Source organism: Triturus cristatus, chromosome 2_1 (assembly GCF_964204655.1).
Source record: "Triturus cristatus chromosome 2_1, aTriCri1.1, whole genome shotgun sequence".
In the NCBI taxonomy this organism is placed as follows: domain Eukaryota; kingdom Metazoa; phylum Chordata; class Amphibia; order Caudata; family Salamandridae; genus Triturus; species Triturus cristatus.
Window position 1 is genome coordinate 879,120,554 of NC_140581.1, and position 27,753 is coordinate 879,148,306.

Sequence of the window (27,753 nt, forward strand, 5' to 3'; positions counted from 1 at the left end):
CAACTTATGCATTCGTGGGTGTAATCGGATAGGCACGTTTTACTATATGCTCTATACTTGACCATGAACCATGAGCTTTTGGAAATATATACTGCTAGACCTGAGGTTGTCTCTGGGTTTTCTGTCCCCTTGGGGAAAAAACGCATGCCCCTGAATATATGACCAGGCTCCTCCGTGCCTGCCCAAATATACCAGAATCCTATGTAACCTGGGACTAGTGGTGGCATGAAGATTTATTACTAGACTCTAAAGTCACCAAGTGTAGGGCAATGGGGCTCTAGCATGGTCTGGCATGCTTATTGATGGAAGGGTCAATTTATATTGATGGAGGCAGCCCCAGGTGGTTCAAAAAAATATGGGATGAATGGATTTGACCTTTATGGGGTAGTGGCTTTCTGGGACTGTGAGATTTTACTTTACCAGATGACTGGCACTTTCATTGTCTATTGCCTCTTCTGTAATTGATAAAGTCATTATTTATGATTGACTAGATGCATAAAATGGATTTATTTTGGATAAATCTAAGGGTCCTGGTCTCTAAAATAATCCTGATTTCTCAATTCACAGTCACCCAAAGATGTTTATGCAGCAATGGAATGCTGAATGAAATATGCAGGTACTAGAGATAAGATGTCTGAGGCTAAAGTATTACATATTCCCATAGTCAAGTAAAGGATGTACCGGAGCAGTGGCTATCCTGCCTTCAAGATTAAGCTAAGAATGAATCAACATAGGACACTGAGATAGTAGAACCAGAATAGGATTGAGGTGACTTGTCGTTAAAGATATCAAAGATTATGTTTTGAAAATGAAGTGCTTCACTGCTTTCTAAGGAGGCAGACACATCCCCAATTCATAAACCCAAAGGTAGTTATACCAGACGTACTCACGGTCACGTCCAGTAGGACCGTTTTTTTGTCATTGACACAGTGTCAGCTCATCCAGCCTTGGATCTTCAACATGCACTGAGAGAAATCTGATGCAGCTGTCCCCCAATTAGAGGAGGGCTTGTTATTCTTAACATATGTATCAACATGGTACCCCTATAACCATAAGAGACAATGCAAAGGTTCAACATACATATTGAAACAACCAGATGCCAATGAATTGCCTGAGGAACCACATACGAAATGTGAGGGACTATGGAGGTAAATGGAGGTATGGAACCTCCTGAGGCGGACCAGTTAGAATCCAATTAAGCTGCAAAGTAAAGTGCTCCCAACGTTATATATGATACACTGCCTGTTCAACCTGTCAGCCTTAGGCTGGTCGTTTCCCAAACATTTTTGCCTTACTCTTATCTATTTTTCAGATCTCGTTTTTGTTGGCCTGAGGAAACTGTGAACTTTACCACTGCTAACCAGAGATAATTTGCATGTGCTCATTCCATAAAACAGGGTAGGATTGGCTTGGCCTCAATTGCCATATTTAATTTGCTGATAAGTTCCTAATAAACTGGTACTACATGTACCCAGGGCGTGTAAATTAAATGCTACCAGAAGGACTGCCACACTTGTTGTGCCGCCCACTTAAGTAGTCTTGCAAGGGGAACAACCTTTACAACGCAACTTTTACAACGCACTACACTTACAACGCATTTTTTACAACGCAACATCCACTACAACGCATTCCATTACATAGCATGACACCACAACGCATTTTTAAAAACTACCTTTACAACGCATTCCATTACATCGCATACTACCTTTACAACGCATACCATTACAACGCATAATATTACACTACACTATCCAACACTTACCCTACTGTTGCACCCCCTGGAGTTAGAATAGTAATTTTTACCCCTATACTATCCAACACTTACCCTACTGTTGCACCCCCTGGAGTTAGAATAGTAATTTTTACCCCATACTATCCAACACTTACCCTACTGTTGCACCCCCTGGAGTTAGAATAGTAATTTTTACCCCTATACTATCCAACACTTACCCTACTGTTGCACCCCCTGGAGTTAGAATAGTAATTTTTACCCCTATACTATCCAACACTTACCCTACTGTTGCACCCCCTGGAGTTAGAATAGTAATTTTTACCCCTATACTATCCAACACTTACCCTACTGTTGCACCCCCTGGAGTTAGAATAGTAATTTTTACCCCTATACTATCCAACACTTACCCTACTGTTGCACCCCCTGGAGTTAGAATAGTAATTTTTACCCCTATACTATCCAACACTTACCCTACTGTTGCACCCCCTGGAGTTAGAATAGTAATTTTTACCCCTATACTATCCAACACTTACCCTACTGTTGCACCCCCTGGAGTTAGAATAGTAATTTTTACCCCTATACTATCCAACACTTACCCTACTGTTGCACCCCCTGGAGTTAGAATAGTAATTTTTACCCCTATACTATCCAACACTTTCCCTACTGTTGCACCCCCTGGAGTTAGACTAGTAAATTTTACCCCTATACTATCCAACACTTACCCTACTGTTGCACCCCCTGGAGTTAGAATAGTAATTTTTACCCCTATACTATCCAACACTTTCCCTACTGTTGCACCCCCTGGAGTTAGAATAGTAATTTTTACCCCTATACTATCCAATACTTACCTTAAATGCAATTTAATAATATGCGTTGTAATGGTATGCGTTGTAAAGGTAGTATGCGATGTAATGGAATGCGTTGTAAAGGTAGTTTTTTAAAATGCGTTGTAGTGTCATGCTATGTAATGGAATGCGTTGTAGTGGATGTTGCGTTGTAAAAAATGCGTTGTAAGTGCATGCGTTGTAAAAGTGTGCGTTGTAACGACATACATCCGTCTTGCAAACCTGCCTCAGGCCACTATTTCAGCCTGTGTGTGCAGTCTCAACCTGCCTTTCGACATTGCAAAATAAACCTCTTGCTCTGCTCAAATCTACCTTTTTAATACATGTAAGTAAATCCCAGGGTAGGCCCTAAACAGCCCACAGGGCATTGTGCAATGTATTTAAAAAGTAGGACATGTAAGGTTTTACATGGTACTGGAGGTGAAAAACTCTTACATTCATTTTTCACTACTTCCATGCTAGCTTCTCCCATAGGATGATATTGAAGTTACCTTATTACATTCAATAGGCTGTAGCGTCCAAGTGGGACAGGTAAACAGTTCATGTCGGGTGTCATTAGAATTGTAATGAATAGTCCTATTTTATGGATTTTGTTTTACAATTATGAAAATGTCACTTTTGGAAAGTTGGTATAAAGGAACAAGGGTCCCTGTGACCAATAGTTATACATTTAGTAAAAATAAAAAGTTGGAACCAGACACACTGTCCAGGAAGACAAATAAAAAATGAATGTATTTAACAAATAAGTCAAAATGGTTGGCAGAAACAGAAAAACCAGAAGACAAAAAATCATATAGACAAACTCAGGCAATAATGTGTAACGCAAATCAAAAAAAGCTTTCAGTCACAAATAAATATATAGCAGCAAATCTGCTTAATATTAAATATTGTACCCCCCCCCCTTAGACAGCTACACACAATAGAGAGCTCAGGTGTGTACAGATGGGACATCACTGGCAGGATGGGCGTGCAGAGGTAGGGACATCCCCACTTACACCTAAATAGGCTGTGTCCTGCTGTCACACAAAGGACCCCTTGTAGTTAGTCTTGAGCCAGGGAAAGAGAGGCAGGAACCCTGAGCTCTTCAAAGGGACTCCTCAAGAGGTTTCTACCACTTCAAAGAAGGCACCAGGTATAAATATTGCACCTCGGACACTAACTCCTCAGTACACTCCTGGACCTGTGGATACTAAAGAAGGACTGCTGTGCTGCTTTGCTACCAAAAGGTTTGCCACTCTGCTCCCCTGCTACTCTGCTGCTTACTGAGAAGAAAGATTGAATCTGCACCCTTCATCCCAGCCTTAATTGACTCCGAGAGTCAGCCAGCTGACCTTGTATTCTGATCTATAGGGACATATTAAGCTGCAGAGGCTCTCTGCAACTGCCCAGCTGATCTGCTGCCTGGACCTGTGGCTGGATCTGAAACTGGACCTGCCTAAGCCCTTCTGGCCTTTGCTGGAGGGAGTTCCTGATCCCCAAGTGGTGCCCCTTCGGTTCTGGACTGTTGGTGTGGCCTCAACAGAGCTCCCCTGAAGTCTGTGTATCTTCGCAAAAGCAAACTGGTCCATTGGCACCAAAACATTGACTTTTGCTGCAACAACCAATGCTACACTCCGGTGAACCAACTCTTCATTCTACAGCATCAGCCCTTGTGAAGACTGCCAACACGAACCGCCGGCAAGGATCATTTGCAACACTGACTGGAACTTTGCTTCATAGTGACGACCGTTCCTGACCCCAACCTGCTCTTTGAACTACTTCGCTGCCACTTCCCTAGTGAACGGAACTCGTTGCTCTGGACTTGAAGTATCTCGTTCACTGAGACTGACCTGGTCCCTGTATCTGGCCCACGTTCCATCACATCAGCCAGATCTTGTAACTTTTGACCTGTCTGGCATGACCAGATTGTTGCAGTTGCCACTTTGGGATTTTTGGTGCTTTTTCCACTTTAAAATTGTATATCTTCGTTTCTACTGACTGGATTTTTTTTGTTTTGGTGTCAAATAATGTATTCGACTGTACTTTAATTATCTTAATTGGTTTGGGATCTGCTTGTGTTGTGTTTTTACTTTATTGTGCTGCATAAATACTTTACACGTTGTCTCTAAGTTAAGCCTTCCTGCTCTGTGCCAAGCTACCAGAGAGCTGAGCACAGGTTAACTGGGGGTTTGCTTGTGTCTCACCCTGGCAAGGATTGTGGTTGCTGCTTGAGTAGGGTTTCACGCCCCTCAACCAGTAACCCAATTTCTTGCACTGCCCAAAAAGATGACGCAGTCTACAATGTCATAAAGGATAAAAAAGGCGAATGTAATGACATTCTCTTCAAAGGCCTGTCTGTGGTCCTCCACAATGTCAAGTAGAACTGATTCCATACCCTGCCCTGTAGAAATCCATCTTGATATACATGCAGGGGTATAAGGATTCTAGATGACTATGGACCAGGGTGGGCACAAGATATTTAAGGATTTTGCTGGCTGCAGCAAGGGATGAAATCAAGCAAATGTCCCCAGGACAATGGGATTCCGAGAAGGTTTTCAACAATGGGGAGAATGCTTAAAAACATTAATTAATTTATTTCCATCACAGTGGATTCCGGTTTAAGATTAGCCGGAGCTCTACCTTTATCTGAGAAATCACTAGTGTCAGCATCCTTTGAATACAAGTAAAGTAGGAATTCAGTGATGAGAGACAATTTAGGAAACAGAGGGAAAGGGAACTGTGAATAACTGCGGCTCTGTTTGCAGAGTTTTGGGGTCACAGGTAGATTAGCAATGACCCTCCTAATACCAAGACCTTTCTCTTAAATAAACGCACATCAGCAATGTCCTCTGTAAGAATAGATCCGTGTCTACCTGCCCATTGGAAATGAAATCACTAAAGCGTTCACCCTCTCCCCTCAAAACCAACCATTAGGAAGCTCCTACTTATAAATAAGTAAGGGATTGTTAGTAGGATTTTTAAGCCAGGACTATTGAGGAAATATCATGTCTCCATATATCTAATATTAGTTGTGGTACCAACTAGTGACTAAGAACCCTAAGGAGCGTATTTGGTGCCAATCCCAAAAAATCTGTGCAGTGGGCGATACCAAGTGATCAAAAACGATAGTCATCCATGATGCAAATCTGTCATGTGTCACAGAGCAAATGACGTCATATGTGTCCATGGGGAGGCAGGCAAGGAGTAAAGCAAAGCAGTGAAATGAAAAACTCGATTGCCTGATGGTCAGGTCACATCAGAGGGAAAGAGGAGGCAAATTAATCAGACCAGAAGGAACAAAAGCAGACAAAAATATGGTCGGCACTATCTGAGTGGCCATAAGATTAGAATCAGGGTTCAGAGGTTACAGTAACAGAATAAGATGACTCTGCTAGAGCTGGATAAAATGGGACCCCTTTGGTAGCACAGTGGGAACCAAAATAGCTACTTACCAATATATTTTGATTTGTTCATTAAATATATATAATGTTCTAAAACAAAACCAAATCTCATTCTACTATTTTCAAGCATTCATTCATACTTCACCAACGTCCGTCAAAATCCAGAATGGCTGGGTTTGTCAGTATGTGTTTTTGCACATTAGTATTTATAGAGAAACTAACGAAGCTAGAGGGGTGATGAACAATTTAAATTTCATGAAATGTCTACAAAATAAACAAAGCGCACATGAATAAAGCAAATGCTCGTAATATCCGACATAATGAAACAGAGTGTTCTATGGCCCGTTTTTTCATCTTCTAATCAGTTATGTTTTGCTTAAAGGGCATATGATAACAAAAATTACTCTGCAAACACAAAAGCATAGGTATTCAACATTCTACTTTATTATAAGCATATGTCAGGCTTCATGCGAATGTCTAACAACTCGAGATTTTGTGAAAGAATGGAGTCTTTAAAGATCTGCTGCGTTCAAATGGGTTCGCTTTGGTTCGAAAGTGTGGTATGTTTAGGAATTCTTCTGTGGTACTTTGATTGTGACAGTCTTCACTTCTGTATACTCATGAAGGCCATATTCTCCCCTGTGAGGAAAATAGAAGAAAGCAGAAAGACCTGTTAATATTGACATTTATTAAGGTGTGCTCAGAGAAATTTAACAAAAGATATATGATGAAAAATGCCTTAGGTTTATTATTTGTACAAATCTGAAATATATTAAGGATAAAGTCCCCTTTGCCGTATATGATAAGGATACTGCAAACGAGGAGTTCCATAACCTTGTAGAGAAATGTGGCAGAAGGCCAAGTTCCTTTATATTGTTATGGAACTCTGAGTTGACTTGCAATATCCTTATCATGTACTCCAGGGGGTACTTTATCCCATATAATACTGGTCACATCATCACCTTTCCCACAAACCACTTAAAACCTTGGTGTGCAACTCTTTTATATGAAAGAGTGAGTAAGTTTGCAAACATGAAGAATAAAAATAAAAACTCTAGTGCAAAATAAAACACATCTAAAACCTGTTAGATATTTTTAGCAAGCAGATATTAAAAAAATGTTTAATACAAGTTAGTTTATTTTAAAAAAAAAAAAAGAAAGAAAAAGCTGCAGTAGCTTGGGAAGTGTAGCACCATGCAGAAAGATTCTAGCTTTTCTCATTCTAAGGAGTGCAAAAAATAAACATATTCTCATTGCTTTTCATTGTAAGTTATCAAAATGGGGCAGAAGAAAGAAAAGCAAAGTTCTGTTTGTTAGTTAAACAGCTGCTTTAATTATGCGCCATGACCTGACCTGACTTTCACCTGGCTGCTGGATCTGGCAGCAGGCATTGTGACATATGAACTGGACTGTAATAACCTTACAATAGTCCAGTTCTGACATCTTTTCTTTAAAATCGGTGACTTGGTGTGTCAGAAGTCACCGATTATAAAGAAATTAGTGACTGATGATTATACAGGAATAACAGAACCCCATGTATTTTAAAACACTCGAGTAGAACGGAAAAACGTTGACAGACAGGAGCATTTTTAAAAAGTACAAATCACATTTCTGTGTAAACAAATCTTCGCACCCTTAAACCTAGTCCCTAAAAAATTGCAATTGAAGAACAGATTGCAGGCCCTCACTGTTTTGTCACTGTGTCCAGGGGAAAGTAAAACACCGGGCATAGAGAGAAATGTTGCGCTTAAGATGTGGACACTCTGCGTGTTATTTAGTGAGATTACTTGGGCGGAGCTGGTGTGGTACAAAATGACGTAAAGCATTATTTCAATGTATTTACCATTATAAAAGAAAGTGGGTTCAGCGCATACCTGCACAGCAGTATTGTAATTCAAAAACATTTACTTCTGGAACCCATAAATTGCTGACTGCACCCACTTGTAAGGGGATGTTTGGGGGGTCCATGGGACCCCCTTCCCTCTATCCTCCTGCCAGAGGTCCGCTCTCAGGGGGCACAGTCACAGTGCACCACCTTCTAGGTGGTGCACTGTGAGTGCGCCCCCCTGAGAACTTCTTTGCCTCTGCGCCCGCATCTGTAATACAGCACGGGTACAGAGGCAAAGGGATTCCCTCATTTGCATGTGGCACGCCCTCATACAAATGAGGGAATAGCCCTTAAGATAGTGCTGGTGCTTTATGTGCACCAGCACTATCAGTATTACAGAAGGAGCTGCACAAGTGCCTGAGACCCCTTCTGTATTACCAGAGTGCCCAAGGGGCGCGCAAAGCAGGATCAAAACCCTGTTTATTTTATTTTACAGATTTTTATATAGTGCGAACTTGACCCAAATCGGGTATCAGAGCGCTTTACATAGCACCAGTTGCATTAATGTTGCGCCCCCGGGGCACTTTCTGTAATAGGGCTCCAGGAGGTGACCTGGGTCCAGCACTAGCTTGAGTTAGATTTCCAAAGCCAGGAAGAGTAGTTGAGTAGTTTACTCAATGTAATAGGATAGTCACTGAGTGGCAACAGAGCTCTACAAAGTGGCAATGTGGTCTTGCCAATTTGAAATACACCCCAGAATAGTGCCTTCTTGGGTACGTTTACTCTGAATCGGGGGGATGTCTGTAAAAGTGGAATAGTGTCTAGTAGTTGAAACCTATCAGGGATAGAATTAGGCCCTCCATCAACCACCACTGTTTAGGTATTCATTGGAGCTAGAAATCGTCCCTTTTCCTTTGGGAGCTTAGGGTGTAACCAGGAGTAATAACTTGAACACCCAATAAAAGTGGGACTTAGAAAGAATTTGACTTCCGGAGGACTGGAGTGTGAGGAGCCAAGGTTAGTTGATGAAGGTGCTATTTCAATACTCAATGGATTTCCTTTTACCCGTGCCTATAGACTTAAATTGCCGCTTTGCTGTTTTGTGTTCTTTTTTATATTTTAACTTTAAACATTCATATTACTTATACAAATTTGACCATTTTTTGTTGTTTTTTATTCATGCATTTTCTTCATTTTATTAAGTAGAGTTGAAGTTTTATTAGTTGGTTATCTTAATTGTCCTGCTTTTTAAAGTGGCTGGAAAATGTTAGATGCTGCCTGTTGACCTGATGTTTGAGCTATAAGCTTATACATATCTACTTTTACCTACTAATTTGGTGGGGATTCTCCCCTATTCATAGTACAGTTTCTCTTAACATGCCCAAATACAACAAACTTACGTTTTTTTAAAATTAATATCCCAAAAGCAGTTTATCAGCAAATTGTAGTCCAATCAAATTTAAAATATTTATAATTGAACACTCTCAATGTATAGTGTAATAGAGCATTCCCTAGATACAGTATGATCCGTACTTGTTGCAGGGGAGTGTGTCCTATACCCACCAGCTTTAAAAAGATTGACAATTATTTGATGGAAAGCCGGGTAATTTATTAAGGGGTGTGTAGTTGCTTACGTGGCACTGTGCAGCAGTGCTGGAAAGTAAGGGGGGCCTGCTTGAACTGGGTTTGAGCAGCTATTTCTAGGCTGAATCCCCAGGGAAACATGTTGAATTTGTCCTGGTTGACAGACACCGGGACATAATTCAGCAGTGTCTGCATGTTGCCAGGATTCTGTTCAGAGGGCAACCTGTGGGCAGTGAGGGAGGCTTTCTTATTTTTCTTATTTTTACTTCCAACTGCCTCTAAAACAAAGGCTTGATTTAAAGATTCATCAGCCCTTCTTTTGTCCAACTATCCTCTCAGCTGTGAGACAACTGGAGCCTAACACTGAGATGCCAAGAAAACAATGGCCCACAGCTCATCACTTCACAAGTACTTAGAGAGACTTTTAAATGTGCAGGCGGGTTGCCAACTGCACTGTAAAAACACAAAGAGGTCGTAAAGCAGCTGTTTTTTCACCATATGCGCTGCCCCCAAGGCAGCACAATTTCACGGCTGCCCTGGAGGCAGCACATTCATCATAATAGGGCACATTTTTAGGTCTCGCCTGACCCAGCGCATGCGCTGGTCTGGTGAGACTTATTGAGAGGGCTCCAAAAAGTGCTACCAGGCCAGTCTAGAGCTACAGTGCATGTGCGCGGGAGCGCGCGCCGCGCTTGACCGCGATTACTTTCACTTTCACGGCCGCACAGCCCCTTTGATGTTTGATCGCGATCACTTTCGCGGCCGCACAGCCCCTTTGATGTTTGATCGCGATCACTTTCACTTTCGCGGCCGCATGGCCGCTTGGCATAGCCAATAGGTCTCGCTTTTGGGACCATATAAGTATTTAGTTATGCAACTGTTGCATGGCTAAACACTTAAAAGGTCTCAAAGGCGAGACCTATTGGCTATGCCAATGCTTGTTATTGTTTGCCCTTTGCGCACCTTTTAAAAAGTGCGAATGGCGCAAAAATGAAAATGTGCCTTGTATGTAATGCAGCCACTGGTGTGACAGGAGTTAGCTTAGTTGGGAACAGGCCACCAACAAAGCAAATTTCAAAGTAGACCCATGTTTACTATGAACATGCTAAACTGGAAGTTCTTGAAAGTCTTTTGTGGTGCCCATCTGGTTTACCTGTTCACTCCCTATTCTGCAATTAACCTTTCCCTGCCTTCCCAAAAGAGAGACTTTAGTATGCCTACTAATTCCTGAGGCCCTTTGATCTCCAATAAGAGTCACTTCACATCTGTGCTCTGCCAAGGAAATCAAATGGCTGCATAATGGTGGCTGAGACAGGACAGCACCATTATGGGGCTTGTCTAGGCTTTAGCAGAGGTATACAACTTTCCTGAAAATCATCTTTGCAACATATTTATAGAGTGTTTATGGGTATGAATTTCTCTCCATGTACCTTGAGAAAGCAGAATCATTCCTTGTTGTGCCTTAAGACCAGTGCTTTTTTTTTAATAAGACACCACTGCTTATGTGTGCCTTAACATGTACAGACCCGTTTCATGAATGATTTGAAAATCATTTTTATATTAACCTGAAGTGCCTGAGCCCCAGAAACCCTTCTATGCTGTGTTGTACAATTGCACATTTTCTGCACTTGGTAGTAAGTGTATCAGCATTTCGATGATTGTCAGTACAAAGCATAAATTGTAGAAAGGAATGGAGTCTGTATCTCGTCTTCAAGGACTTTTCGCATTATTTCTTGTGAGAAGATTCTTCCATTTGTTTATTAGTTACTTTCTTTCAAGTAACAGTTTCCATCGCAGGCTCACATTTCCATGGGACTGTATTGAGAAAACACTCTGTAAAAGTGTGCTTAAAATGCATGGATTTTAGCACTTTATGTTTCAAGTGGATTTTGGACGAAAGCGCTGGTCAATTGAAAAGACAATTGTCGCGCACTATTTAGCGTGCATACTGGCTGTTTTTGCAATAAACACGTTAGACTTTTAGGGTTCCCCGAACTGTTGTATTTTATTTTAAGGTCCTGTTGTAGTACTGGTGTTTATTTGTCGGCTGGATTTAGTGTACACTATGCTTGTATTTAATATGATATTTTCACTCTTGTGAGAATGTGGTCTGGGTTCCAGAACATCTAAGCAACACAGAGGCAGTTTCTGCATGCCAGGGAGCTGGCCAGTTTTACTGGGTCACGGTTCCCTGTTCTGGATTAAATCTTCTTCAAATCTAACCACTGGTTCTTCTATCGAATGCTGTAAGAATACCACACCGATATGGAGAAATACCACAGAGAATGTTTTTGTTGTGTTGAGATGTCAATCCTAATATATGACATTATATTGCATTTTGCACCCAGGGCTTGTGGGCTACAAGGAACTACTTATAAGTAATTTAGGATTTTAATCATCTAAAAACATTTACCTTAACATGTGAATGATCCAGCATCCAGCAGCTGAGGCTGCTGTCTTTGGGTGTAAATATATGCTGAAAGCCACATATGATATATGACATTTACATTAGCGATACATTGCTGCAGATGTTACTAGGACCTTCCTACATGAATTAAGGGTAGTTAATTATTATCCATTATTAAAGGCCTGAGCACATGCGCTGGGAGTTGGTTTAGCAGTCTCAGTGCCCGGAGATAACAAGTGCTTTAAAACCAGTCACATAAATGTAAAATAATCTGGGAAGAACATGCAAAAAGGTGTACTTCCCTACACATATGATGTAGTGACTGTTGAAAGGCATATTAAATGTTAGCATAGCCAATTTATTTCCCTCTTTTCAAGGCATGTGAGAGAAGCACATTTTTTATTATCATGTAATTAGTAGTCAACTGCTAGTCCAAGTTTCCTTTCACACTTTGTCAGAAATGTTTTCCATTAAAGAGATTTGAAAGCAAATTGATTTGCATGCGACCATTAAAATACAAAGGTACGATTTACTATTGACTAAAGGATGAGGTAAAAAAAAATCTCAATCCAAATCCTTCAGTTATGTGGCTGAAGACAGATTTGTTTTTTCTTGTAAACCACATGACATATTTGTTACATTATGGGGCAGAGGCAGTTCCCGGATCCCTAATGTAAAACATCTCCGTGGGTCCTGCTAAATGGGGACAGATAAAACATTCAACTTATGGAAAGTATTCCTTATCAGACCTCTTTCAAGTTAGAATGCTAAAATTACATTCTGGATTCTTCTGAGTGTTCTTCATATAAAACAGGGGTTTATATAAAATAATAGTTTCGGTTAACTGATAAAATTGGGAACATTGGCAGAAATTGTCCTCCTTGGTCAATTTTTTGTGGGGCCAGGATGTAATTGTTCAGCATTTATGTTAGAAGTACAATTGTTCTGCTCTTGACTATTGGAAAAACATACCTTTTTGAAGAAATAGATGTACTTTCTGGTGAGTGACAGAGAGAGGAGGTCATGTCAAGAGAAGACGGCCTTCAGATGACTCCCACCCACTCCGCCGGACACACGCTCGACCCCATCATCTCAGCCAGCAACCACGTCACCTTCAACCACACCACGAACTCCACGGGACTGACCACCTAGCCTTCGAGAAGCCCACCACACACCACCGCACAAAACAGGCCCCCGACCACAGCTGGAGCAAAGTCACCGAAGACCAGCTAGTCACTACCCTTGCCCAAAACCCACCAACGGACACTACCGACACCCACTCAGCCGCCCTCAACCTCAGGCAATGGATTGACGACTGCGCCAACACTCTCGCCCTGATCAAGAAACCCTCGAACAGATGCTCCGACAGAAAAGCCACCTGGTTCACTGCCGACCTCCAGGCATCCAAGCAGGCCTGCCGTAGGCTCGAGAAGAAGTGGCACCACAAACAGACACCAGACAGCAACACAGCCTACAAGTGCGCCATCCACAGACACCACCAACTCATCCGTACCGCCAAAAGGACATCCTTCAAAGAGCGCATTGACAACAACACACACAACAGCAAAGAGCTCTTCAACATCGTGAAGTAAGTTTCCAACCCCAGCTCCAACTCCAACGACATCCTGCCATCACAAGACCTCTGCGACTCCCTAGCCACCTTCTTCCACCGCAAGATCGCTGACATCCACGACAACTTCAGCAACCACGCCTCCCCACCTGACACAGACACCTCAGACTCACGGCCCCCCAGCCACATCAACATCGACCCCTGCTTTCCTGGACCCACGTCAATGACGATGACACCATCAAAATCATGAACACCATCCACTCCGGTTCACCATCCGACCCCTGCCCGCACCACATCTTCAACAAAGCAAGCTTCACCATCGCACCCCATTTCCGCAACAGCTCCTTCGAGACCGCCACCTTCCCGGAGAGCTGGTAGCACGCCGAGATCAACACCCTACTCAAAAAACCCAAAGCTGACCCCAAGGACCTCAAGAACTTCCGGCCCATCTCCCTCCTCCCGTTCCCGGCGAAAGTCATCGAGAAGATCGTCAACAGGCAACTGACCTCGAAAAGAACAACATCCTGGACCTGTCCCAATCCGACTTCCGCAGCAACCACAGTACCGAAACAGCCCTCATCGCCGCAACCGACGACATCAGGGCCATGATGGACAACGGAGAAATCGCGGCCCTCTTCCTCCTGGACCTCTCAACCGCCTTCGACACCATCTGACACACACCCTCCGCACAAGCCTCCACAATGGCTGGACTGGACCACCTCCTTCCTCACCGGCAGCACCGAGAGTGTCCGTCTCCCCCCATTCAGTGTACCCCAAGGATCGTCCCTCAGCCCGACACTCTTCAACATCTAAATAGCACCGCTCGCCAACATCACCAGATCGCATGACCTCATCATCGTCTCATATGCCGTCGACCCCCAGCTGATCCTCTCCCTCACCAAGGCCCCCACCACCGCTAAATCCAACCTCCACGAAAGAATGAAGGCCATCGCTGATTGGATGACGATCAGCCGCCTGAAACTGAACTCGGACAAGATGAAGGTTCTCATCATCGGATCCACTCCCTCTGCCTGAGACGACTCATGGTGGGCAGCCGCACTGGGAGCTGCACCAACGCCCACTAACCACGCACCCAACCTGGGAGTCATCCTGGACTCCGCATTATCAATGACCCAGCAAGTGAACGCCGTCTCCTCCTCCTGCTTCAACACCCTCCGCATGCTCTGCAAGATCGACTGTTGGATCCCCACCGGTACCAGAAGGACAGTCACCCAGCAGACTGGACTACAGCAACGCTCTCTAAGCAGGAACATCAGCCAATCTCCAGAAACAACTACAACGCATACAGAACGCCTCTGCACACCTCATCCTCGACATCCACCACCACAGCCACATTACTGCCCACCTGAAAGACCTACACTGGCTCCCCATCAAAAAGAGGATCACCTTCAAGCTCCTCACCCACGCTCACAAAACTCTCCCTTAGAACTCTGGACCAGCGTACCTCAACGAACGACTCACCTTCTACACCCCAAACCGCCAGCTTCGCTCCGCTGACCTTGCCCTAGCCACCGTCCCCCAAATCCATCGAGCGACCGCCGGCGGCAGATCGTTCTCCCACCTCGCTGCAAAAACCTGGGACACCCTCCCCATCCGCCTATGACAGACCCAGAACCTGCTGGCCTTCAGGAGACTCCTTAAGACCTGGCTGTTCGAGCAGTAGCAGCACCCCCGCCCCCCCAGCGCCTTGAGACCCTCACGGGTGAGTTGTGCGCTCTACACATGTATTGATTGATTGATTAAGTGAATAAGAAGGAGGGGCCTATAGACACTGACGAGATAGTGGCACAATGGAGTGAAACAATAGCAGACTGAGGGGTGAGCCTGTCTGGGAGGGATCCAGTGAGTGGGGGCTGTGATGGAGCGCAGACAGTAAATCATAAACAAGAGACAGTGAAGCAGCTGTAAGGCTTAGAATGCCAGAAATCAAGCAAAGGAGAGAAGGGGGCACTGATCATGGAGCAATAAGACAACAAGGCAGGGTTCCCTCATATAATTTACAGACACTGCTGGCACCATTTAATTTCCATGTCGCTTCTCTCTGCTATGGTGGACTATTGTGGTAAATGGGCTGGTTGGAGTGGTCGTAATGCGCTTGGGTTGGTTCTATCTTATCGGAGTCAGTACTCTTCCTCATTAACCACTGTGCCTGAATCCTTGACTGTTTCAGATCATGGGAGGCGGATTAGGTGGGCTAAAATTACCTGTGATTATTTTTGTCTCTTGTTGAGCAATTTATCACTGAGCGGGGGAACTGTCTTAGCCCTGATTTATGCCCGAAAGACATCCTTAGAGCTTTTTTGGGCCTTTGTGCAGGGGCCAAGCTTGCTCTCACTGCTCCAAGCTCAGGATGCCCTACCACCAATAACCCACTGTGGTTTAATCAAGATTGTTCCAAAGCCTTGGGAGCCTTAAGGGCAGCACTTAAATCTCATCCGAGAAATAGGGTGGAGATACAATGCTTAAAATCTCTATACAAGAGGGACCTTAAAGAGAGAAAGTATTCCCTCAAGGATGACATCTGGGATGAGTCGGTCTCTGATAGTGACACTAACAATCTAGTAGCATTTTGGAACAGTTTAAATCATCCCTTTGTGGCTTTGGATTCTTTATCTAGCATGGCCATTGTTATTTCGGAAGATCACTGGTCTGATTATTTTTCTTTAGTTTATTCCCTGGATGATCGAAAGGGTCTGTTAACATCAAACCTTGGCTTACAAGGGGCTAATCTTCCCTGCCTTTCATTTACCTTCCCAGAGGTTTCTCTTGCCATCAGTCGTTTGTTTGCCATAAGGCCCTTCGCCCCGACGGCGTTCTAGTCAATATTTTAAATGAGATATAGCAATATTGGCACCTTTGCTGACAAATGTTTTGAATGTTGTGGTTGTTTCTGGTCCTCTGTCCTCTTAGTCCCAGTCCATCATAGTTCAAGAATTTAAGAAAGGTGACCGGGGGGACACAAAATGTTATAGGCCAATCTCACTTATTACTCATGGTTAAACCAGCAGAACGCGTATTTGCGCTTCACCATTGAGTACAATAAACACCGTTTGGCCTTCCTGGATATCTCCATCTTTGTTCATGAAAACTCACTGGGTTCTGAACTATATAAGAAACCTATGTCCAGAAACTCGTTGCTGTCCTTTAATAGCCATCATCCGAGGGCACTCCGAGAGAATCTGCCAGTTGGCCAGTTCCTGCGGGTCCGCAGGAACTGCTCGACCAGACAACTGTTTGACAAACACGCTGAGGCACTTGCCAGACAATTAGAAACACGGCAATATCCAAAACGTCTGGTGCGTAAAGCTTGGAAACGGGCGTCAAATAACAATCGTGACGCCCTACTGGACACTGACGTGCTCAAGACCACTAATGAGAGACTCACATTTGTCACCACTTTCTGTACTATGTCCAGCCAAATACAGAAAATAGTACGGAGACACTGGCAAATATTGAACATAGCGGATGGCAAGATTTCGCCTCCCTTATTTGCCTTTAAGAGGGGTCCTAGTTTGCGTGACAGTCTGGTCCACACCAGACCGCTGTCACGTCCCACAGCTGAAACCAACACTTTGTGGTCACTACCGCCAGTTAGTGGCCACTTCCCTTGCGGAACCTGTAGTGTCTGTCCGCAAACCACCAAGACCATCTCGGTGGACATAGGCACAGGACGTCCCTGGGTATTACGCAACCACACGAACTGCAATTCAGACTGCGTTATCTACAGAATCACGTGCCCGTGTTCCCTACATTACATAGGGTACACCACACGCAAAGTGAAGCTCCGCATCAGCGAGCATAAAAGTACCATCCGCTGCATGAGACAATCTACTCGGATGACGGAGCATTTCCTAGCCAAAAAACACAAGGCTGAGGATCTAAGGTGGCTAGTACTCGAACGCCCGTTTATTCCTCAACACATAACGGACGTTGCCCAGTTCTTATTTCTCAAAGAACAAAAATGGATTTTCAAGTTGAAAACTGACACTAAAGGACTGAACGACAATATTCCATGGGCTTCGGTCTATACTTGAATCGGTCAGACTGTCTCAGTGTTAATCACTCCGGAAATATTGTTGGTTGATCTAGTTCAGTTACTGTATCTACAGCTTTGTGGTCACCCTAGGTCCCAGTCGATATACCTTTCCCTAGAGACATCGCTATATGTCGACTGATCCGATGTCATTACGACATCTCATAGTATGCGGAGACTTTTAGTTTCACTGTAGATTGATACTACATGTAATTTAACAAGGGATTATATTTCACCATCTGTCCCACAGTCACGGTGGCCTAACCACTTTTGGCGCCTTCTCTATGCCTTAAAATTCCATATTTCGAGAGAAGGAATAATCCATACCAAATTGCCAGTTGACAGGATTACCTTTGTCTCACACCACTGATCAGTTACACTCGAGTGCCCCTATTGGTAAACATTAATGACTGGGTTTCACATCTACCCAGGGTATTCCCATGTCCCAGGCATGCTTGGGAAGAATTCCTGGCCTCCCTAAGCGGGCTCTCTAGATACACAAGGTCCTCCCTACATTGTACCTCAAACGTAGGGGGTCTTTCTCTCATGATCATCCGAACTCGTGGTGATTAAATATTTGACAACACCATTTTTTTCGAAAAGAACCAATTATCTACATTTAAACAAATGCAAGTAGACAAGTCCACTCCATCCGCGCTCCACATTACAGGGATATATGAATGCGCCCACTGCTTGGAACTAAATACTGGGTTTCGGGATGTTACGATGTCTAGCGCATGCGCGGGTTGACACCTTGACTCCCCGACGCATGCGCGCTAGACACACGAGGCCCTAGTAGGGGTGGGATGTATACTACACACTACACCGTATACGTAGGCGGTCTGATCCTGCGGGATTTGCCCTGTCCTGATTGCTCGGATTATTCCCATCACTTTTGAAATACACTCGGACTTACAAGTTATACTAGCGCAGTGTCTGACACTAACGCATGCGCACTTCTGTCAGCATTCATCTTAGGCGCATGCGCGTTACTTCGCAGAGACGCGGCTGAAATACAAGTGAATAAACAGCTGAATTCAATTCACGACGTACGCGTCCCACTTGAGCACTATGAATAGCAGCCTCCCCTTCCTGTCGATACCTCCCAGACAGCTTGTGAGCCAGTCAGAGGTATCGACGGACAGGTGAGGAGGCAGGCTGCTTGTGCTCTTGGTTTACTCCAGTTTTGGATATAATCCTTAATTTAGAACTGGCTTGTTGACCCCTGGGCTGGTTTCTTTCTTCTCCTTTTTACTCACCAACCTTTCATGGGTAGATTTGCCCCAGGTCACATATGAAGCCTTACAGGTTCTTCTGTCTTCAAGAGACATTAATTTAAATATACAGACCTATTCTTGGGGTCTTGGACTTGTCTCTGTCAAGCACAAACAGAATTAGCTGTTAAAATCCTGTTGACAGCTCCTTCAACTACCTAATTACAATCATTTACAGTATTGTCTGACCCTGGTCGCACTAGATGTCAGATAGACTGTTTTAAAAGTGACATCACCTCAACACTACTCCGATGGGCGGCCACGAGGTCTCGGACTTTTTTAATCAATTTGGGTTCCTTTTTAATTTGTTTAGAATATGTGTGTTGAGCTTTGAGCAGACGGGTATCCATTGGCAATCTGTCTTGTTTTCTTTCTCCACATTTAAACAGAGCGGTGCCTCCTTCTCCGAGCAGTCAGCCGGGTGAGGTGAGGCTTTTCTCCCACACAAAGCTGGGTGAGTCTTTTTCAATTTTCTATACTAATTTAGTATCTATAAACATCATTTTTGAGTTTAGTTGTTGATCTGGGTGATGCTGAATCAGCTTTACCTTGTGGCAATCAGTAGTTGTGTTTTGTTATACATGAGGTTCATATATATTTTTCTTTTTTAGGAATGAAGACATCGTTCTTACGCTCTAGTTTGAGCCTTTTTTCGGTAGGGTGGCAATTGCCACACCGGTATCCCACACTCACGTTTGGTGTATGGGTTTAGTTTATCACTTTGTAACTAGTTTGCAGTAGCTCTTTTTTCGGTCCTGATGAAAGCCGGGTTAAGTCACCGTAACGGCTGAAACATGTCGACCACACTCTCACATGAACCAAAGACTAGCCTGTAGAAATATACAACAGACTATAGGTTCTTTTAGACATGAAACTTGGTTGATCCACATTAAACATATTTTTTGACCAAGTATTCATTTTTAACTCCACTTCACTTTTTTGCACTGCACATCACTGGAGCCCTCAACTACTTGGGTACAGACCCTGGCAGGAGTTGATTTCCTTTTGGGGTATCACTGTCCGGTGCACCTAGACAGAGTCCCTGGGGATCTGCATTTATAGGTCTAGACAGTGATTCCCAGGAGCACCAGATGACGAGGCTCCACCAATAAGGGTGGGCTGATGGACTCCTACCTCCTGCGGAGGGCTTGTCTCAATTATTTGTAGGATCTCTTGTGTTTCTCTACATTTACTATTGTTTTGCTATCTTGCTCTGCCACGGACTGTGCACCTTCTTGTTGTTTTCAATCTCACTTATTGACACCACAGTGAAAGTTTTGGGTCAGATTGCTTTAAAAAGGTTAATGGATTGGGCCGATGAGAAGGAAATCAGCTATAACTGCCAGTACGGCTTCGGCCAATGCCTGAATTTGCATCTTTTGATCCAAAAATACATGGTGGCCAAAAAGGGGACACTCTTTTTGTGTTTTATGGAACTTTCAGCAGCTTTGACACTACTAATTAAGTAGCATTTTGGAAAATTTTAAATCATCCTTTTCTGACTTTGGATTCTTTATCTAGTGTGGTCCTGGCTATATCGGAAGTTCACTGGTTTGATTATTTTTCTTCCATTCATTCCCTGGATGATAGCAAGGGTCTGTTACTATCTAATCTTACCTTAAAAGGGGCTAATCTTCCCTGCCTTTCATTTACCATCCCAGATGTTTCTGGCGCTATCACTCGTTTGTCTTGTCATAAAGAACCCTGGCCCAGATGGTGTTCTAGCCGATCTTTTTAAAGAAGATATAGTCATATAGGCACCCTTGCTGACAAATATTTTGAGCACCGTGGTTGTTTCTGGCCCTCTGTGTTGTTAGTACCAACCGATCATAGTCTCAGTATTTAAGAAAGGTGATCCGGGGGGGACCCAGAATGTTAGAGGCCAGTCTCACTTATTGACACCACATTGAAGGTTTTGGGTCAGGTTGTTTTAGAAAGGTTGATGGATTGGGCTGATGGGAAGGAAATCATCTCTAACTGCCAGTACGGGTTTAGGCCAATGCCTGAATTTGCATCTTTTGATCCAAACATACACAGTGGCCAAAAAGGGGTCCCTTTTTCTTGGTTTTAAGGAATTTTTGACAGACTTGGATTGGGTGAACCGATCAAAGCTGTGGTTAATATTATTGTCTTTGGGAGGTTGAGCCAGAATTGGTGTCCTTTACGGAGAACCTTCATAGGGGTATGTCTGCTTCAGCTAGATTTACAAACAAGGGCTCCTGTACAAAGAGTTTTACTATCACCAGAGTTGTGAGACAAGGATGTATTTTGTCCCCATTCCTGTTTACCTTCTATATTAATGGCCTGGAGGCCGCACTCAGGGAAGTAAAAAGGACACCCTCCCAGGGTGGGATCGTGAGCACTACCAGTCCTACTATATGCAGACAATGCTGTCCTTATGTCAAGGACAGCACTAGGTCTTCAACATCTTTTAGATTCTTATTTGAACTTTATGGATGGTCAGGATTTGTCAGTAAACACATCTAAATCATTTACGATGATGTTGGGGGTTAAGCCCACCAAACCAAGGAGTCATTTTTGTCATAATGCTAGGATTGTCCAGGTATTGTTTTTAGCTAACAGGACATCCTGTTTGATGATAAATCCTCCTGGGGTCCTTCCTTTCAGTTAAAGAAGCTATCTCTTGCTAGACTGTGCGGACATGGACTTTAGTTCTAAGGTGGGCAGGAAACCTGTTGAAGCACTGATCCACGTGTATAAAGCCACGTGTGTCTCCGCAATTAGTTGTGGCAGCGAACTTTGGGAGTATCGGTATTGTGGTTTAGTACAGAAGGAAGAAAACAAGTTCCTGAGGTAGCTTCTGGGTGCTACGCATAGTTCTTCTACACTCGCCGTGCATATGGAAGTGGGTATCAGTTACATCTCTGACCTCATTAATCTCAGGCCTTTATTAGGTTGGATCTCAATCTGGCTTAGGAGTGAACACACATTATTAAATTGATTATCCAGGACTGCATTTCCCTAGATAATCATACAGTTATAACATGGCTAAGCTATATTAAGTCTGCATTTTCAGCCTTGGACATCCCAGTCTTTTCACGCAGCTTGCGGACATCATTAAACATGACTATCAATGGGTTTCACCACAATTTCTTAACGCATCTATCGGCCACCAGAGAGGACATTGAGCTTTATAAATTATCCATAAAGGCTCATTGTTTGATTAAAACAGGCAGCTCCATGGAACCATACTTGACCTGGGAGAACAATATTTATCATCATCAGCTTTTATCCAGGTTCCGATTGAAAGTTTTTTTTCCACTGATAAGCTTCCCTAAAGGTTGGGCCACAGATGGCCTTTTAGATCCCTGTGAGATCAATAGTCTTTCAGGGCAGTCCATGCTGCACGTTGTCATCTTTTGTAGTATTTATACTCTGTCAAGGAAAATGTATTTGGTTCCCATTTTGAGAGAGGCTGAGCTTGTTCAAGGGAGGTCTGATATGCCTTTCCTTGCCATGTTGGGAGATGCTCGAATAGGTGTTAGTATGAGCTATTTTTTAAGCAATGTAATCAAGATTTTAGGTGCTTGGCCATAATGCATCTGTCTTATAAAGTTTGTACACGCTGTATATTTCGTTATCTATTTACAGTTTCATCTTTTTTTGAATTTTACGTACTGTGTACTTTGAGTTTTGTCATCATGTCTAACATTTTTTTATTGTTTTTATCTTGTGTTTATACATTTTATAGTTATTTATCTTACCGAATAAAGATATTTACTACTACTACTACTTCCACCCGGTAATAGGAGGCAAGGTGAGGCTGAACTAATAAGGTCCTGAGCCCATCACTTAAAAAAAGAAAAGGAGCAGAGTGTAATGAACTACACCAGAATCACCCATAGCAAGTCAAGCAACATAAAGAACAGAGTGGCAGGGAAGGTGTTATTCATCTCCCCCAACTTTGTAACAAAACAGTTACTGGAAAAATAAAAGCAGCACAACAATATAAACCAGTTCACTCGCACAGAATGGTAAGAGCTACAAAAACAAATGGCTCAATGGAACAAATTACAAAAATACATTTTTAAGAGGGGGAGAGTCAAAAAGGACAAAACAGAGCTATTCACAGAACTTGATAAAGGGGAATGGCAAGAATAAGAAGACCCAAGTCCATAATTGCACGTCGTACCAGAGAGTCCAGAAATGCTTTAGAGAATACAATCCACACAGTGTCCAAAGATATCAATCACCTGAAGACAGGCCTAAATTATATTGTGGCAAAAGTGACAATAATAGAACTCAATGTGCCAAATCAAGACACATCAATTAGAAAGCTCCAAAAAACATATGTTATCTCAGAGAAGCCACCTACCAGTTACAAGCCAGATCGGATGATGCAGACGGGAGATCAAGACAGAACAATATTCCCCTGGTAGGGATCCCAGAATAGGCAGAGGGAGGATCAGAAGAATGATTCATGGAGACACCTCATCACAAACACACTAAAACCACTCAAAAGAACCCACAGTGTGCTGAGGCTGATGCTGAATTCTGATGTGAGACCAAGACCTATCATTACCCAAATCCTTACTTACAGGGACTGCAATATACTACTGAGGTCAGTACAACAGAAATGGGCCTATTCAGGTTCATAACTCAAAGATTATAATGTTTCCTGACTACACTCAAGAGGTACAGGCGAAGAAAAGCAGGACCAATCAACCATCACGAAAATCTGAAAGCAACCAATCCCTGAGAGGGGCCAGTGACAAAGACCAGACAGAGCCAACTATGGGCAAAGGCAACAATGGGTCTGTTGGGGAACAACAGACAGGAGTGCATCAGATCTAAAAGGCCATGAACTTAGGAACTGATTCACAAAGGGCCCCTGAATTTGAGTGCAGAGGTCCTTTCTGAATCAGGCCTAAAGTTAGAACACCCTAAAGCACTGGGTTCAGCAAATGCCTGTGGAAATCAGTGGTGGGGAGGGACACACCCTGACCATTCCACACATCATTCACAAAAAGGGGAAACTATCAAAACAATGCTACTCATATAGACCCATTTTGCTTCTCACTCTGGAGACAAAAATCCTACCTAAAGTGTTGGCATACGACTGTAGCTGGAAATACCTGTTAACTGACAAATTAATTAAAGTAGATCAATCAGGATTCATGCCATTAAATTCAATGCAACGTAGTCTTAGAAGACCACATGGGTAACCTGGGAGGAAGAACACAAAACAAGAACCTGCAGTGCTGGTGGCACTGGATAATGAAAAGGCATTAAACTTGCTCGAGCAGCCTTACTTACAGGTGGTCCTAAAACAGATGGATTTTGGACCTGAGTTCCAATCCTGGATCGCACTACTTTACACTGAACTGCTAGCAAAAGTGCGAGTCTACACTTCTAGGGGCTCATAATCGGCCAGGACACAAATCAGAGATGCCTTATCTCCCCTCTTCTGAATGGGATAAGTTGCTTGGGAACTACACGAGAGGAAGCTCTCTCATTAGAGGGATCAGATAGGACCTAGAATGGGAGGGTGGCATTTCCTTATAAGCAGATGAGATACTTTTAAATTTGGCAGATCCAAAATGATCGATCTCCAAAGTCTTAAAAATACTTAATACTTGGGGAACACCCATAATTAAACACAAACCAAAGCAAGTATATTATGTTTCCCCTCAGAAAATGGTGACTGTAAATTATTTGGGGTTGCCTACTAAAACTGTCACAATACGGGTATAAATAGTTGGAAGTACATTTTACAAATAACCGTAATACATCCCTAAGGGAGAACCCAACGAACATTTTAGATGAATATCTGCCACATTGGAGAAGGCTGACAATCTCTCCTTAATGGGTCTATATAAAATGATCACAGTATCCAAATTCCAATATATCCACCCAAAAAACTGTACAAGATTCCAGAGGAATTTTTTACGAAAGTGAATTACGTCACAAGAATCCTTTCTGGAGGTGTGCTCAGGATTGAGATGAAAACCCTGACCTGAAGACCATGTGATGAAGGAATTTTCGTAACAGGACCAAATGCTATACCACTTTGTCTCACAGTTGATACTAATTAATGACTGGGCGTTTACTTCACAGCTGAACCCCTCTGTATGCTCAGATAGGAGAGCTGTGAAACCTGGAGGCTACCTAGAGACTCTATATAAGGGAAGTCATGAATCATGGAACCCTCACAAACATTCACTGTGCGAGGGGAAGTCACATCAGAGACATCAATATGGACATCCAATGCACTTGGAGACCCAGAGAAAGGTTTCAAGAAATTGAACATTTTAAGGAATCTCTAAACTGGGTGAATTTGTAACAAATATAAGATACTATAACTTGAGGACATGCAAACACATTTTGAATTAGCTGACAATAAAGGATATAAATATTTGCAAGCTGAACATCCATTAAGTAGGTTCGGACTCATATGGGCTACAGTTGAATAAATTGTGATCTACTCCAAAGCTTCTTCTATGGTTTCTAGAGTTGTCTCTGTCCCTGATAGCTTTCTCACCATTGTCTCCATTCTAGTCTTCGCAATTTTCCATCCATAAAAATATGTCAATTGATAAAGAAAAAACTGTATATGTACTACATTGCTCATGGGTAATATGTTCAGTATTAATAACAAATTTGAAGGCTACATTCATAGTGCTGTGATCAAAAAAATAAGTATTTTCATTTTGACATTTGGAAATTAGGTACACAGAGATTTTTCCTTGTGGAGTTTCCAACAATTGCAAACGTTCTTATTTAAACTTTGTGACTGTTGTCCAATACCATCTATTTAGGATGCTTTGTTGTACAATACTAAACCTTAAATAGGATTATTTTATAGTTCTACTTGACAAAATATTGTTCATGTAGCATCATCAAGGCTAATAGGAAGTTCATCCTTTCAGTTCAATGTATTTGGAACCTGACCATCCCTGGTTGTTACAGTCATTGGGGTGATGACTTAACCTATTAATTATTCCACTTTAAGATTCAACAGGATTTGTAAGACGTGTCTAAAAATACACCATATTTCTTTCTTTGATCGTATTATTCATTTACTACCCAACAGATGAAAGAGTATGTTACAGGTACACATGCTACCCAAAGTAAAAAGAACATAACTGTATTTGATCTTTTTCCAGTCTTCACCTGCTTGTTTCTTCGTTTGACAGGCACCTTAGGCACAGCCTCCATTTTAAGAATATCTGAGTCTTGCCTCTCGATTACCATTCCCCTCATACATATTGTTTCAAATTCTCCCCAGGGACCCCAGATTTTGATAAAGTTCTGAGGGCATCCTCACATCTTATACATTTTTCCATGGCATGCATGCACCGGTCCCTATTCATTCACAATTGATCTATTGAGGGGTAGATCGGCTTCCACAAAGTCTAACTATATCTAATCTGTGCCATCATTAGTACAATGTTGCAGAAAATATCAGAATATTTTGATGTGGTTGTGTCCCGCTATATCCCCAAAAAAGCTAGGTGTGATTGTAGGTCTATATCCTTGTTAGCTGCATTCGTCACTAGGCTACCAATCTCCCTCCAAAAGTGTTGAATTTGCAAGAAACTCCACATTCTGTGGAACAGTGTACCAACTTGGTCACAGTCTATAAAGTATCTATCATTCTTGACTCTCCCCATTTTCAGCAATCAGATCCTTGTAACATAAACCTAGTACACTGCATCCAGACATTACCTCTACCACTCTGACTGACAACAGTTTGTCAAACATAGAGATAACCACTGGACGGGTTGTCCTCTGTGTATATTGAAAGGAACTACCTTCACAGCGGTTCCTTTCAATGTACATAAAGTTTGGTGGATGACTGCTGTCAGTTTTTCAATAATATTTTTTCAGAAAACAAAAACATTGATAAACTCCACACCGTGGGTGTCCTTATTTGTTCCTTCACAGCCAGGTTTTTCCTGCAGTGACATACAGGAAAACCAAAGCATAACATAGTCCAGCTTAAATAGGGCAGGCTGTGTAATCACCTTCCTCTGATGAAGTTTACTCCTTCAGGTCATCAGAGAAAGTATTCGGCTGACCAACGGGCGCTCTGTTGATGAAATACTTAAACTTCACCCTTCCATAAATGAGGAGGGTGGACCAATGTTAAGGGGTATGGTACTCTGTTGCATTGGGTTTAGGTCTACCAAACTCTAATTAAGGTCCTAAAACGTGATTGTCATTGCCATGCTTAAAATAGTGGATGGTTCTCTAAGCATCTTTGGCAATCGAGATTCCTCCATCAGTATCCTCCTGGTCATATCAGATGAATTTGATACAGACAAAAACCCATCCTCAACAATTCTCAAAGAATGCATGAGATTAGATAGAACAGTCCTCATACTTAAGTCGATGAGTTCAACAAATAAAAATCAGTAACTCTCAAGCGATTCCTTCTTTTGACATGAGGTACACCAAAGGTTCAATCTCATGTCTATCCTTTTCAATTTCTACATTAAATCCCTTGGATCCCTCCTTAAACTTTTCAATATTTCTCACCAGTTGTATGCTGATGATATTCCATCTCTGAAGACATATGTCCCGTCACTCAAATACTTAAAGGTATACCACCATGGAGGACAAATCCCCATTTCAAAGTGAACTGTTAACATTTTACAATATTTCTCACTTCGTGAATGCAGATAACACTCAGTTATACGTGAGGGCCTCTGCTCTTACAGACTGATTCTCTGATTACGACACTTAAAGATATAGACTACTGGCAAATTAAAATGTAGCTTTCAACTTAAATTTACAACTGAATTTACCTCAGTGATGCCTGCAAGGAGTTCACATAGTGATTCCCGATAGGCATTAGCCCATTTACTTGTGCAGAGATCTTCACCACAAATTTTGAGATCTCTTTACCCATAAATTCCAGTTAAGGGTTGGGATTGAGGTTGTTTGAAAGCGTGGTTAGCCTTGGGAGTTTGCGAATGACCACTCATGTAGTAGTTTGGGGTATTCACAAACTTCCAAGGCTAACCACACTTTCAAACAACCTCAATACCAACCCTTAACTGGAATTTATGGGCATTCACAAACTCCTCAAATTCTTATTAGAAATGGTTGGAAA

At 42.6% G+C, this 27,753-nt stretch overlaps 1 protein-coding gene across 1 annotated transcript in view; it reads right to left on the minus strand.

Moving 5' to 3' along the window:
* Window positions 1-6,379: 6,379 nt before the first annotated feature.
* The window catches only part of ALDH1A1 (aldehyde dehydrogenase 1 family member A1), a 188,253-nt gene continuing 166,879 nt past the window's right edge, over window positions 6,380-27,753 (minus strand). The window contains exon 13 of the mRNA XM_085633036.1: window positions 6,380-6,596. Within this exon, the coding sequence (XP_085489162.1) occupies window positions 6,524-6,596 (73 nt within the window). The 3' untranslated portion in view covers window positions 6,380-6,523. The remainder of the gene's footprint in view (window positions 6,597-27,753) is intronic.